Below are 14,791 nucleotides of genomic sequence, written 5' to 3' on the forward strand. Positions count from 1 at the left end.
AACGTATTCTGTTGCTATGTGAATGTGGCCTTTGCTTACTAAACGAAAGGACATGCAGTGTACCAGAAACCTACCTTCCATCCACGGATGAACGACTGAACAACTAAAGCAGAGCATCTGATGTTCTGGTACTTCTTTTGTTGCTACAATAAAAAAACAACCAACAGCAAAATCAGCAAAAATCTGCCTTTGAGCCCAGGTAAACAATGAATCATATTGAAAACAATCAATGTTTTTTCTGTTTGCTGGAAGGTGTAGTAAATGGAGCGCACCGCATATCTTCGATACCAGGCGGACACCACCACCTGGCTCTTCTTCATCAGGAGAAAGTGAGTACGGCACTTCCAGCCACGGTAGATCTTCTGAATGAGTGCTGCCAAGTCCTCTAGGCACTGCCTTCTCTTTTCTTCCAAGAAAAATAGCTGAAGAGAAATCATAAAAGTAACAAAATAAAGAATAGATTAGAGGCCTTTTAAGCAGACAGGAAAAATCAGGTATTTATGGCATGTGACTAAAATGCTTAGTTATTAATCTGAAGAATAAAAAATAAAAAATAAACGATTTGCACACCCGACAAAAACCACATCAATATATTGGAAAGGCAAATAATAAATTAGTTCTCTCATCATTAGTGGTGAACCTTGGCTGACATCATAGACAAGCACAGTAGTCGTTTTCTTTTTGAAACTTTCTATTTGTTTACCCTAACATGTGGCTTAAGGCTTATCTTAAGTATTCCGCAGTGAATGACAGAGGGATGAATGAATGAGCAGTTTCAAACACAACATATGCATGAATGTGAAAAACTTCCTTCATTGCTGTTGCATCTCAGCACTGCCCTGAGATGACATGATGGACATGTGCCAAGGTAGGACATAAAAAAAAAGGATTATCATCTTCTCTTTCATACTCTCAGCTGCTGGCAATGCATCGGCTATGTCATTACTATGGCAACTGATGTAGATAAACTGAATGAACAGATCAGATTTCATCACTTGCAAAATGATAGCACAAACAGTCAGTCTTGGAATCGAACAAGATCGGATTTGTGAGCAAAACTAAGATGTACATAATTAAATTCCCAAGGATAAGACAGTGAGAGTTGATGGAGAGAACATTTTTTAGACCACATGATGATCGCCAAGACCAGCAAAATAAATTCCAGCCAAAGTGGGACCAACATCCTCTGGTATTATTGTTATTATTATTATAGTTATTGACAGAGTCCGCCAAACCTTTCCCCCCTTCCATGCAAGCAAGTACATTTAACAGACTCAAAAAATGTTGGCATTAGTGAAATTGCATTGGCAAGTAGAAGTATATGTACGTCGAGTTGTGCAGTATGTTTGGGCAAAGTCCCAGTAAGAGCTGCAGCTGATAGAAGGTGCACTGTAGAACTAAACTATGATGTTTTATATATTGTTCAGGATCAAAAATCATGATATTGCACACCCTTAAGCTAGAGTTCTTGCTAAAACCAGGATGTATGTCCATATTAGCCTAGTTATGTCAACACTGCATTGGCTCCCTATACTAATCTTGCTAATAACTTACAAAGCACTAAATGGTTAGGCTCCCCAGTGCTTGAACAAGCATTAGATTTCTTCATGACTATTGCAGTCTCAAAATTCTGGCCAGTTGATAATACCTAGAATATAAAAATCAACTGCTGGCTATAGATCCTTTTCCTATTTAGCGCCCAAACTCTGGAACTGTCTTCCTAGTGTTGTTTAGGAGGCAGACACACTGAGCTGCACAATGACATCACTGTTTTCTGCAGAGCTGCTTTGTAGAAGAAATTAAGTAATTTAATAATTGATGATCTCTACAAAACGGAACTGACTCAACAATGAACTTACTTCAGCTGAACAATGACACTTTTCTCTGACTATACTCTGACTATATAAATGTAACTTTGAATATATAAATGTAAATCCTGAATATATAGTTATAACTGAATCATGCCGCTCCGCTCAATTCTGCTCTATGCCAGTGCGCTCCACTCAATCGATCACGGCCCAACTTCTCAAATCTTGCTCTAACCTGAAATTTCAATGTAACGTTACTACAGCCTTGATGCTTGTTGATGCTTTTTAATTCATTGTTGGGGGTATATACCATTTTGCATAGATGCCTCAGCACAATGCCCATGAATATAGCACTCTGTGAGTGGGTGATGACATTAATGTTGGCCCTAATGTAGGCCTATCTCTTTCATTTCATACAGATTACATTGCAGGATAAAAGTTTTAAATGAGAATTGTTTTATTTATTTATTTAGACATACATTTCATGTTTGTGTGATAATAGGCTTGAATTTCAGCTCATGTTTGAGTTTCAGAAAGATTCTTGCGAATACAGACAGTTGAAAGCTCTTTATTTGAAGTTTTTATACAAGGTTTTGGTGTTATTGTGAATATACACAAATAAAAGTAGACCCTTTGTAGTTGTCTTACACTAATCTGTATGGCCAAAAATTTACGCCGTTTCTTCCGCTGTCATTAAGGAAAAATCCATCAGAGCACGCCAGCGGGATTTGAGCGCTTGGACCATGAGCAATAGAGTGGAATATTGAGCAGAGCTCACATGCTCTGATTTATAACACATGCTCAGAGAATTCAGGATTTACATTGAATTATTTCCTGTTTGGCCCCCCATAAAAAAATTAAAAAATATATTTTTTTATATATGATGTATGATATGATGTATGATATGATGTATGATATGATGTATGATATGATGTATGATATGATGTATGACAGGGCTATTCAAATCTTACCCTGGAGGGCCAATGCGGTGCAGGGTTTAGCTCCAACCCTGATCAAACACACCCACCTGTGATTTTCTAATGATCTTGAAGACATTGATTAGCAAGTTCAGGTGTGTTTGATTAGGGTTGGAGCTAAACTCTGCACCGCATTGGCCCTCCAGGGTAAGATTTGAATAGCCCTGATGTATGATATGATGTATGATATGATGTGATATGATATATACATAAAGCACAGCTCACGCATAAGTTACTTTCAAAACAAGCTTTCTGTTGTCCAACAATGTAAACTCATTGACCAACTTGAACATGAGCGAAATCTCAATGGGGAACTTTTCACCCTCATGTGGAACTCCGGATAATGCAAATTCCCAATGAAATGACTGGATTTGTGTAGATCACTTGTCCAAGCCCCAGTTCATTTTGGTGGAATAATGACTTGACTAAACTATGGCTGGGTAGAGGTCAAACATAATCTCTAACTCCACTGGCTTTGAATGAACATCTGGAGATGGGAGATTATGCAGCAGGAATGGACAACGAGAAGATAAATGCTCTGCACTGCTAGAACGACAACTGACACCCAGGCTTCAGTGTAGGGGTTTCATGGGATCTTCTGGAATTTCTCAGCTGGAGTCTCGTTTCCCATGCAAACTGACAAACAGTGGAGGGGGGGAGATAAGTGAAACCATGTGTGTGACTGCCTGTTTGCGTTTCTTTCTTTCATGAGGGCAATTGCAACTAATTATACAAGAGAAGCCTGAAGGAACATGACTTCCTGTTTGAAAAGCTTTATAAAACCCTTGAAGATCATAAGTAACACTTGCCTTTTGATTTTTCTAACAATTGTAGAAATCCAAGCATTTCGCCATGCTGGAAGGGGAATTGAGCCAAATTATATTATCCTGGCTAAGGTTACATTTTCTCACATGGAAAGAATCATCTTCTGTGTAACTGCATCAAAATCACACTCAAATGAACTTAGGGTAGGGTAGTAACTCGCTCACCGTTCTGGGGTTCCTGATGAAGATCTTCGAACGACCATAGGCAAACTCCTCTGCAGGAACTTTCATATCTGTCAGGAGAACCTTAACACCCTCCCTGATAATAAATAGGTCACCAGCTGTTAGTCAAACAATCAATTCACAAAAAGCATATACAGTATGGTGGGTCCAAATGTCTGAAACTAAATAGCTTTTAAATTATAACAACTTGAGTAAAAATGTACCTGAATTTCTAATATTTCTCCTATTTGTTTTGTAAAGAGTGACACTCGAGCTGACATTGGTTCTAAAAGTTTTCATATCTTTCATACTTTTATACAAAGCAACTTTGAGTTAGATTTATGCTCATTCTTCACAAAATGAACCCACTACCTTGGCATTACTAGGCATGATAACAAAAAGCGCAGAATCTGTATTTCCTCATTTACATCATAACCTTTGTTTACCTTTAACAAAATACTTTATTGACATTTATTTCCAGATAAATAATAATAAAAACGTTATTTTCAATGTAGTCTCAGAACTTGGGACCCGACTGCATACTCGGGCACATCACTAAACACTCAAATAATGAAGCAAGGAGACAATAAAACAAAGTTAATGTGCACAGTATGATTTAGCATAAAACATGCACCACGTTAGAGATAACAAACAGTGTCTGAGTGATCTGAAAGAAAAGTAAAACATAGTCTAGCCACTGTCGGCATAGAGACGATGATAACATTCCAATAAAAGATAACGCAAGATAAGATGGGCAAGTCCAAATCTCCATGAACACTAGATTCTCCAATCAGACAATTCAGTGCAATGACTCATTGTCCAGAAGTGACAGTTATAAGGGCCAATTCTGCCCTGGCACGTTTGCCATCAGATACAAGTACATTTGAAAGAGGTCTTTCTGTAGCCAGGCCACATTAACGTAATCGTTAAACTTATAAAGCATGAAAGGAGTTTTAAGACAAGAAACAACATGTTTAAATATCTGCAAATGAGTATCATGCAGGTGGCGGTACAGGCATTTAAAAAACTTCTTAATCTCAAATGTGATGACAATATAATGACATCAGCTGAACAGCATGTTCAGATAAAAACATTAAATTCTGCAGAAGAGTTCTTTAAAAAAAAAAAAATTATATATAAATGCTCTGTATGTGGCCTGGCCATATATATATATATATATGTATGTATATGTGTATATGTGTGTATATGTGTATATATATATATATATATATATATATATACACATGCATACACGCATACATATACACACACACACACACACACATATATACATATATATATATATATATATATGTATATATGTGTGTGTGTGTGTGTGTGTGTGTGTGTATATGTATGCGTGTATGCATGTGTATATATATATATATATATATATATATATATATATATATATATATATATATACATATATATACATATACATATACCACAAGACCTGTACAGGATTCCTGATCAGTGGTGGTCTAACCTGGCTGGGCCCTGCCAGTGGGGCCAGGTCTGCTTGCAGAGCATCTTGTAGCGCTCCAGGCAGGACTCATAGGCCTGGCGGAAAGCATAGCCAGCCCTTCTCACGCGTACATTCTCCATCAGACCCAAGTAGCGTGCCTGGTGACACACTAGTGAGTCTGTGAAAATGTGGGCTGCTTTCTTGTCATTGGGTTTGATGCACCTGAAGAACACAGACATGGATTACTATTCTTAACCCTCAGGAGCTTTGACTAAAAAGGCACAAATTATTGGGTGACCCTTTAGAAACCTGCCAATAGAACATGTCCAGATCAATTTTCACCCTTAATTTTATTTCAGCAAAAACAAAAAAAACAAAATGAAAGTTACTAGATTCTTAGACACTATTTACAAAACATTTTTAATTGTATTTAGTTTATCTTGACTAGAATGACTTCAAATAAATACAAAACATAGACATACAAAATAAACATAATAAAAATGACAAACTATAAGCATATTCAGAATTTTTTCCCCAATGTGTCCTTTTCAAAATAAATAAGCACATAATTCACCTAATTCTCAGAACCATAAAATACTTTAGACATCATGGTAATATTTGTTGTAGTACCTATAATAATTAATTAAAATGAATTTTAATTAAACAGTACAAAACAGTAATCCTAAAATATACTTCACTTTATTTACTAAAAAATGGATTCTTGATTGTGGGATAAAATGTGACGTAGATTACTTTTTGTAAGACTCACAATATTAGGTACTGATATGTTTAATTTGTGTGCTAGGCAAGCAACATTTTGGAAAGTGAAAATATATTAAACGTTCAAATAAACCATATGATATAAACTACCTGATATAGTTGGGGTTCTTGGTCAGCAGGTTCTTCATGAGCGTTCCCACTGAGGCTTTAAACTGGAATCCAGCTGTGGGGGGCCGCTTGAGGTTCACTTTAGCTGGGTTTCCCTCAGGAAAGAGAAGCTTTATCAGGCTGTGATTGGCTTTGTACATGGCCTGGGATAAATCTCTGTAAAGGAGGTCATTGTTTTTATCCACAAATCCCTCCACCCGATACAGCACCTGTGTATACAAAATACTAAATTTAATAACTCTTCTTTACACACTTCTCAGATCTTTACAATGTGATTGTTTCTTCAAACACAGAAAGTATTTTTTCAAGTAAACGCTCTCGCTTCTTCCATCATCATTACTAGTTTTCCTCATTTGAACAGTTGTAACTTTTTATCTCTACAGTGAACACTCAATAAATTCTGCATGTATAAAGGGCATGTGACCATTACACTGTGGACAATTTTGGGATGGATGGGATGTATGATTTCTTTTGTCAACATAGATATTCAAATTTAAAACCATCAACGCAACTCCATAGACCCGATGCACATGGATAATACCGAACAGCTGTTACTTTAAAGGGTTACTTCAGCGATTAGCATATGGCAGTAGAAACCCTGGAGTATATTCGAATGATTGTGCGTCCTGTGTACCTCAGGTCTCATCATGAGAGCTCATTCAGCTCATCACGAATGTATGTAATCTGACTCCTGCAGAATTTGTGCTGTTACACTCCTTTCAGCGGCTAAATCACATATTAAACAGACACGTTCATTTTTTTATTGTAGTGTCTGTTCTCTAACTGAACTGTTTTTATGAAAATAAACGCGGTCGCGGTGGGAAAGTGAAAGTGATCCAGTCACAGTAATCCAGTAGTGGTGGCTTTGGGAGTGGCCTTGTAGGGCAGCGAAGCATTCTGGGAATTGTTGTCTTTCATCCCCATGAGAAAAATACATTTTCGGTCTTTTCCCAGTCTAGAAAGCACCAAATTAAAAAATAATTTCACATTTCTACTACATTTATGACCCAGTTTAAATACAGATTCATCTTCCCAGCACTGAAGTACCCCTTTAAGAAAACAATTTAACCTGCAATGATGAATGTTTTTATTGTCCAATCAGAGATTTTCTTCACAATTTAGCTATGAAAGGTTCAAAGTTAACTATTCACTCCATAAATCATATGTGGGTCACAACATGAGTCAATCAAGTTTTTTAATAAACTTTTCTACATTTCATTATTAAACATTTTATTACAAGATAATTTTTCCGTGGCCTTGTATGTAAAGCTAAGAGAAAAAGACAGAGCTTGAGAGAGATTGTAGAAGCTGTTTATGGTCTCACCTTTCCAGCATAGTGCTGAATACGGAAGCAGTTGTGTGGCAGGCTGTGGTCCGTGAGGAATTTAGAGTTTTTGCTCAGTCTGCTCTCAAAATGCTGGTGTTCAGCACAAACAGTGTTCAGCTTGTCCAGGAAAGTCTCATCTGTCACTGTGCCTGGCCTCAAACACTCCTCATCTAACATGGCCAAAATCCCATTCTTGTTCTGAAATCAAATGATGGTTATCAGATTAAATACATCTATATTAAGGACCCTATGAATTTGTGAGTTTTAAAGCTGTAAGCTTTGAGACCACATTTATGTTAATTTTCTATTTAAAACTGACAAAATGAACCATTTATAAGCTGTAAATACACAATTTATTTGTATAGTTATTTATCTATTGTGGGTATATTCACAGAAAATAGCTTACTTTTATGCAAAATAAGGTTTATGCAGTTTATGCAAGTATTTGTTATGAGGTCTATAATGAAGAGATTCATTGGAATACAGTAACAAATACACAATTTTCTCAGATTGCAATATGTAAAACTAATGTCAGAAAAAAGACTCACATTCTCGATGAGGTCACATATGATGGCGTTGTTGAAATACTCAATGTTTGTCCACTCAATACCCTGTAGACAAAAATAGTCATCAGTTTTCACTTTCTAAAGATAAATATTTCTAGAACTCCTACTTAAGCTTAAGTCGTAGAGTCAACAGACAAACCTGATTGGTTTATAAAAGATACAGCCAAGCTTTACTATACTTGAACAGGTACACAACAAATATCCAATAACAAACAAGTAGTCCGGACCCACTTTATATTAGGTGGCCTTAACCACTATGTACTAACATTGTAATTAATCATTTGATACATTGCACTTATTGTGTACATACATGTTTTTACATTGTACTTACATTTAAAAAAACACCTGCATGTAATTACGTCTGTAATTAATTTCTGTAATTACATTTGTAATTACACAGTTGGCTCTTCCCTTTCACCTAACCCTACCCTTAAACTGACCCACACCAACACACCTGTCCCTAACTCTACCCGTATTCCACCTCAATATCAGCAAAGGTGTTTTGCAATACAATTTGAACACAGTAAGTACATTGTATTTATTTTTTGATGTAAGTACATAGTACTTAAGGCCACCTATTATAAAGTGGGGCCAGTAGTCCTGTCATGATTACTACTTAACAGAATAAATGCAATGATTTTATCTGATGTCAAATTAATTAATGTCTTATTGAAGATATAAATCTGAATAAATAGGTTTTTGAAGTGAATTATATATTATAACAATAATATTGACATTAATAATGATTAATATTAATATTAACATGAATATTAATAATAATAGATGCAGTTGAATTTAAACATAACTAAATAAGTACCATTAATGCTATGTTAATTTGGAATATTTGTTTACAAAGCCTGAAAAGAAAATTATGCATTTTAGTTACACAGTGATCAGGCAACATTGATCAATCAACTTTATTTATATAGCGCTTTTACAATCACGATTGTGTCAAAGCAGCTTCACAGTGTCAAACTGGATAATATTGCAACAAAATTAGATTTGGCTGTACAGAGTCGTTCTGGAGAAAACAGTGATGTTATCAGCTTGTTTTAATTTATCATATAGCGACAATGTTGGCAGATCTGTATTATAGTTTATAGAATTAATTAAAACCTAATTCATAAATTTTATTTGTATATTAGTTGAATAACTTTGATCATCATTTTAGTGTCCCCAACTGAGCAAGCCAAGCCAAAGGCAACAGTGGCAAGGAACCAAAACTCCATCAGGGCATGATGGAGAAAAATAAACCTAGGGAGAAACCAGACTCAGTCGGGGTGCCAGTTCTCCTCTGGCCTATTAACACACCGTGTATGCATATTATATATTAGGTGATCATTATGACCACCTTCCTAACATTGTGCTGGTCCCCCTTTTGCTGACAAAACAGCCCTGACCCATCAAGGCATGGATTCCATTAGATATCTGGATATCTGGCACCAAGATGTAAGTTGCAAGGGGGGGCCTCCATGGATTGGACTTGTTTGTTTAGCACATCCCACAGATGCTTGACTGGATTGAGATTTGGTGAATTTGGAGGCCACATTAACAATTGATCTGCAACAATACTTAGGTAGGCGGTACGTGTAAAAGTAACATTCACATTGATGGCTGGACCCAAGGTTTTTCTAGCAGAATATTGTCTAAAGCCTCACACTGCCTCCACCGGCTTGCCTTCTTCCCATAGTTCAGGGCTATTCAAATCTTACCCTGGAGGGCCAATGCAGTGCAGAGTTTAGCTCCAACCTTAATCAAGCACACCTGAAGATGCTAATAAATGTCTCCAGGATCATTAGAAAATCACAGGTTGGTGTGTTTGATCAGGGTTGGAGCTAAACTCTGCAGTGCATTGGCCCTCCAGGGTAAGATTTGAATAGCCCTGCCATAGTGCATCCTGGTTCTATGTGTTGCCCAGGTAAGCGATGCACACACCCGGACATCCACGTGATGTAAAAGAAAACGTGATTCATCAGACCAGGCCACCTTCTTCCATTGCTCTGTGTGGTCCAGTTCTGATGCTTACGTGCCCACTACCAATAGTGCACCAATGCTTTCGGCGGTGGAGAGGGGTCAGCATGGGCACCCTGACAGGTCTGCGGCTAGGCAGCACCATACGCAACACCCTGTGGTGCACTTTGTATTCTGAGACCTTTCTATCAGAACCAGTACTAACTTCTTGAGCAATTTGAGCTACAGTATCTTAATCCGCCAATAATCGTCAACAGTTCACCACAATTCCTGTGTTCACTGTGACAACTTTTGATAGATACTGACCACTGCAGACCGGGAACACCCCAGAAGAGCTGCAGTTTTGAAGATGCTCTCACACAGTCGTCTAACCATCACAACAAAAAGGACAAAATGTTCACTTGCTGCCTAATATATCTCACCCACCAACAGGTGCTGTGATGAAGAGCTAATCAGTTATTCACTTCACCTGCCAGTTCATCTGTTGTTAGACTGTTCCTTAGTCTGGCCAGAGTAGAAGTCTGGTTTCTTACAAGGTTTTTCCCCCCTCAATATTTGGGTTATTAACCCTTTGGGTTCCTTGCCACGGTCATCTTTTCACTTGCTTAGTTTGGCACACTTAATATTCAGCAGTATTACTGACTGAACAAATATGGAAAAATACTCTGAATGTTCTGATGACCTGTAAAGTTGCTCGAATCATAAATCATACACTGTTCATTTGTTGAACAGAGGAGAACAGGCCACCTAATGGAGTTTTGGTTCATTGCCACCATCACCTCTATCGTCTTTGGCTTTCAGCTTGCTTAGTTGGGGACACCAAAAATTAAACTATATTATTGATCTGCTTGCATTGACACCATATGAGAATCGAACGAAGCTGGATGACATTAGTTTTCTCCAGAGCGGCTGTCCAGCAGAATCAAATTTTGTTGCATTATTTCCTTGTTACCACTGTAAAGCTGCTTTAAAACCATCTGTATTGTACAAAAACACTATATAAATATAGGAAACCTGAACAGACCTGGAAGACATCAATGTTTTCTTCAGAACTGCTTTATAGATTAATTGAACAAATTTCATAATTGATTAACTTTACCCAGTTAAACCAAACTGAATGATGAACAATGAACTGAATAATGCCTAATTGAATAATGACTCGACTCAATAATTTCAACTAAATAATGACTGTTTACTATTTTCTTTTTAGAGTCGATATGTATTGTATAATGTTGTATATAAATAAAGGTGACTTGACTATATTTAGTGTCTGTAGTGCAAATGTATGGCCAATTAGAGAACTATGGAACCCAATAGATTTAAAAATAAAATAAATCAAATCAGAGCAAATCAAGGCCACAAGCTTGAAAATAGCTGCGGCCTAATTGGACTGTGTGAAAGCTCTTCAAACTAGGAGGTAGATGCAAGCGGGAGGAGGGTTCACACATTGGGGACGTGGAATGTGGATTGGGGCAGACTGGTCCCTAGACCCCTGCATCCCTTCCTCAGTCTCCAGAGCAGTGGTATTTTCCCATGCACTCTACTGGAGTGAAGCCAGAGAGTGGAATATCACAGTGCAGGGGTCACCACAGCGTCAGGGCACATAGTCAAGAGTTCTGAAAGCAAACAGAGCTCCAAGCTCTTCAGGGACAATTGTGTTTACCCTGACTGGAGTGAGGGATTGTTTCCGTCTCCACAATCACAGTGCGAAAGCAGAGGGATTGTTGGAAGGAAGCAAGCAGTAGACGAAGTCTGTTTGGAATAAGACACTAGCTTACTACATTAATGATTACAGTGCAATAAACCTTGTATACCACCTATTTAAAAAACATACATATATATTTATTTATTTATATATTAAATAAACAGTATTCATGTATCCAAAATCGTGAAAGCTGCCTTTGCAAGCAGTATAGCGAAGTAGGAGGTCATCAAGGGACATTCAAACTCAATGTTTATGTAACATTGCATTTACTTTGCTTTTATCCAGTTGGTCTGTAAAAGCAGCATGAATGTACCGTTGATTGGCTACAATATCCCACAATCCTACTGTAGGTTTCCAATTCAGCCAATGTAATGGAAGCACTCTTTGCTTTCTCTCTGTTTATAAACCATTCACAATTAATTTGTTTAATTTTTTTCATGCTGCTAGCTACACGCTGCAATTTTCTGAGTTGACTACGATATATAAATGCAGGATTGAATCCAAAAATGTAATGATTGACAATGATGACTATAAAAACACACATATCGACAAGCCCTATTTCCTAAGTCTTCATGGACAGGGTGTACCGTACCTCACGGACATACTCCTCCTGCTCCTCACGGAGTGTAAGCTCGATAAAGATTTGCTGGAGTTTCTCATTGCAGTAATTGATGATGAACTGTTCAAAGCTATTGTCCTGCAGGAAAAGAAGGACAAATAAGAACCAATACACCAAATCATAACTGTGATAATTAAAATACACTGCAATCTACAACACGACACGCTGAAAACCAGCTCACTAATACAGCAACACCTTCTGCTAATAACCTCAATAAGCTGAATAGAATACAAGCTGGAAATTTTAATTTTACATTTTTAAACATTTTTTTAAACCCTTCACACTAGTCTGCTACTAAAATGGCCCACTGCAATTTGTGTAAGGGAATCAGGAAGAAAATTCAAATGCATTGTTTAATGCATGTGTGGGGTACATTGATCCAGAAGGGCCACTCTCTCTTGCAGAGTTTAGCTCCAACACTGAAAAAAAAAAAAGTAGTAATCCTGAAGACCTTGATTAGATCAGGGCCCGTATTTATCAAGCTTCTCAAAGTGCTATTTTAGTCTTAAGTGCTGAGAATTCATGACATTTACTCCTACTTTCAAACTTAAGTATAAAAGCAAGTTATCAAATTTCTTAAAGCTAAGAATCACTCTTACTCTCCCAGTTATTTAAGACAGCTCGAGAGGTCTCTCAAGTGGTTAGGAGTTGCCAGTAGGGGCTTGTGATGGCGCTGAGGAGACAGAGACGTGCGCAAATCTTTCAATAGAGGGAGAATGTGTTCGAAATGTTTGACGACAAATAGTTCATCAAACAGTATCGTTTAGACAGAGCAGACATCATCTTTTTCAGCGCTGGTTAATGTTGGGTTTTATAAAAAATAAAAAAATTAAATAAAAACACTGTTTGAGTAATTCAGCAAGCAGTAGCGATCGTTTCTCTCTCCTGCCATGTCGGTTTTCTTTTGGAATCCATGGGGGCTGATTATATATATAAAAAAATCTAGGCTATATATAGGCAATTTAACAACAAACCAGTTTTAAAAAAATAAATACATGGATGAAAACATGTTTATCTTTCATTTAAAATGTGTATATTATAATGTATTCTCTTGAAAACTCTTTATTGTCAAATGTGTATTGAATGTAAACTCCTCTTAGGAATTTCACCATTCAATGTGAATTTGTCTTTATATTCTTAAATAAGGACATCTATTCAGTGATTGGTTCATGCCTATGACATCATCCAAAATTCCATTTGTGGCACAGCAAAGTGTCGTAAATCCACTCTAAGACTAGCACTTAAGATTTAGTCCTACACTTTACTGAAAGTATGATTGGGACGCTTGATAACTAACTTTTAAGCGCAGCTTTGAGCCAAGAATTGTTTTACTCTTAAGTCAATTCTTAGCAGTGTTCTTGTGAGTAATTCTAAGATGTTTGATAAATACGGGCCCAGGTGTGTTTGATTAGGGTTGGAACTAAACTCTGCAAGAGAGTGGCCCTTCTGGATCAGCGTTCCCCTGTTCCCCCAGTTGTTCTGTTGGGTGCCAGCTTAAAGAATTCATAGGAAATAATTTGTATACCACATAAAAAAACCCTGAACAAAGTTTGCTCTTGCAAAACAGGTCTTTATAGCTGAGATTAAGAAATTTACATGATATGGTACAATACACATCAAGGTTGCATAATCTTATCTGCATCTTTTCATAGAGGTGAAGTCTTGAAACCTTCTCACCCACAGTAAATCGGCGATAAATATGCTTTTAGTGTTATGGACACCGGGTTAGAAAAATGGTTTCCCTTTCTCATGCTAAACCCCAATCAGTGAACCAACACCACTTTTAAACTAAAGAAACAGTACTACTCATGTTTATGCTCATCTGCTTATGATAAACGGTTAGGATTGTACAATTTGTTCATGATGCTGGGGCTCAGGAATTAACAATACTCTTCTCCAGTAATTTTTTTTAATATTCAGAGCAATCCTAGCACATGTTAGTCTCTGCAACTAAAGCCACTGCAATTACCAGTACACAATGGGTCTGGCATTGGGAAAAGCCAAAACAATTAAAATAAATAAAATAACTTCCAAAAAGCAGCATATGGCACACTGAAAAGCACCAGCTCATTGTTTCACTTGGCAATGCCCGTTTTATCTTGGCAGCCTTTCCTGAGAAGGGAGCACTAGCACATCAGCCTGGAGCTGCAGTGTTCTCAGAGCAATGAGAATTAAAGTAGTAACCTGTTAAAAGAATCACCTCAACAACTCTTGCATTTTTTTGAAGCCCAAAAACACTGCAGTTCTCTGGCTGGTTTCAGTGAAGTTTAACGTAATACTTCACAAAACATTTTAACTGTCTTTATTAAATCAACCTCAAGCTCCAAAAAACACAGAAACAAAAACCAATATGGGTGTGGAACAACTTGAGGATAATAAATAATGACAGATTTGTCATTTCTATTGTCATTTGGCTGTACTGTTCCATTAAGATCTACTAAATATAGTATACATTATGCTAATTTTGTAATATAAA

General features: G+C 37.1%; 1 protein-coding gene across 5 annotated transcripts in view; it reads right to left on the minus strand.

Moving 5' to 3' along the window:
- The window catches only part of myo1b (myosin IB), a 103,622-nt gene that overhangs the window by 12,925 nt on the left and 75,906 nt on the right, over positions 1–14,791 (minus strand). For all 5 annotated transcript variants that reach the window (XM_067443287.1, XM_067443288.1, XM_067443286.1 and 2 more), the window contains exons 14-21: positions 12,289–12,393; positions 8,003–8,065; positions 7,452–7,652; positions 6,110–6,336; positions 5,261–5,461; positions 3,775–3,868; positions 273–422; positions 75–143 (exon numbers count right to left, since the gene is read on the minus strand). In XM_067443287.1, the coding sequence (XP_067299388.1) occupies positions 75–143; positions 273–422; positions 3,775–3,868; positions 5,261–5,461; positions 6,110–6,336; positions 7,452–7,652; positions 8,003–8,065; positions 12,289–12,393 (1,110 nt within the window). The remainder of the gene's footprint in view (positions 1–74; positions 144–272; positions 423–3,774; positions 3,869–5,260; positions 5,462–6,109; positions 6,337–7,451; positions 7,653–8,002; positions 8,066–12,288; positions 12,394–14,791) is intronic.

Source organism: Pseudorasbora parva, chromosome 5, assembly GCF_024679245.1.
Source record: "Pseudorasbora parva isolate DD20220531a chromosome 5, ASM2467924v1, whole genome shotgun sequence".
Lineage (NCBI taxonomy): Eukaryota > Metazoa > Chordata > Actinopteri > Cypriniformes > Gobionidae > Pseudorasbora > Pseudorasbora parva.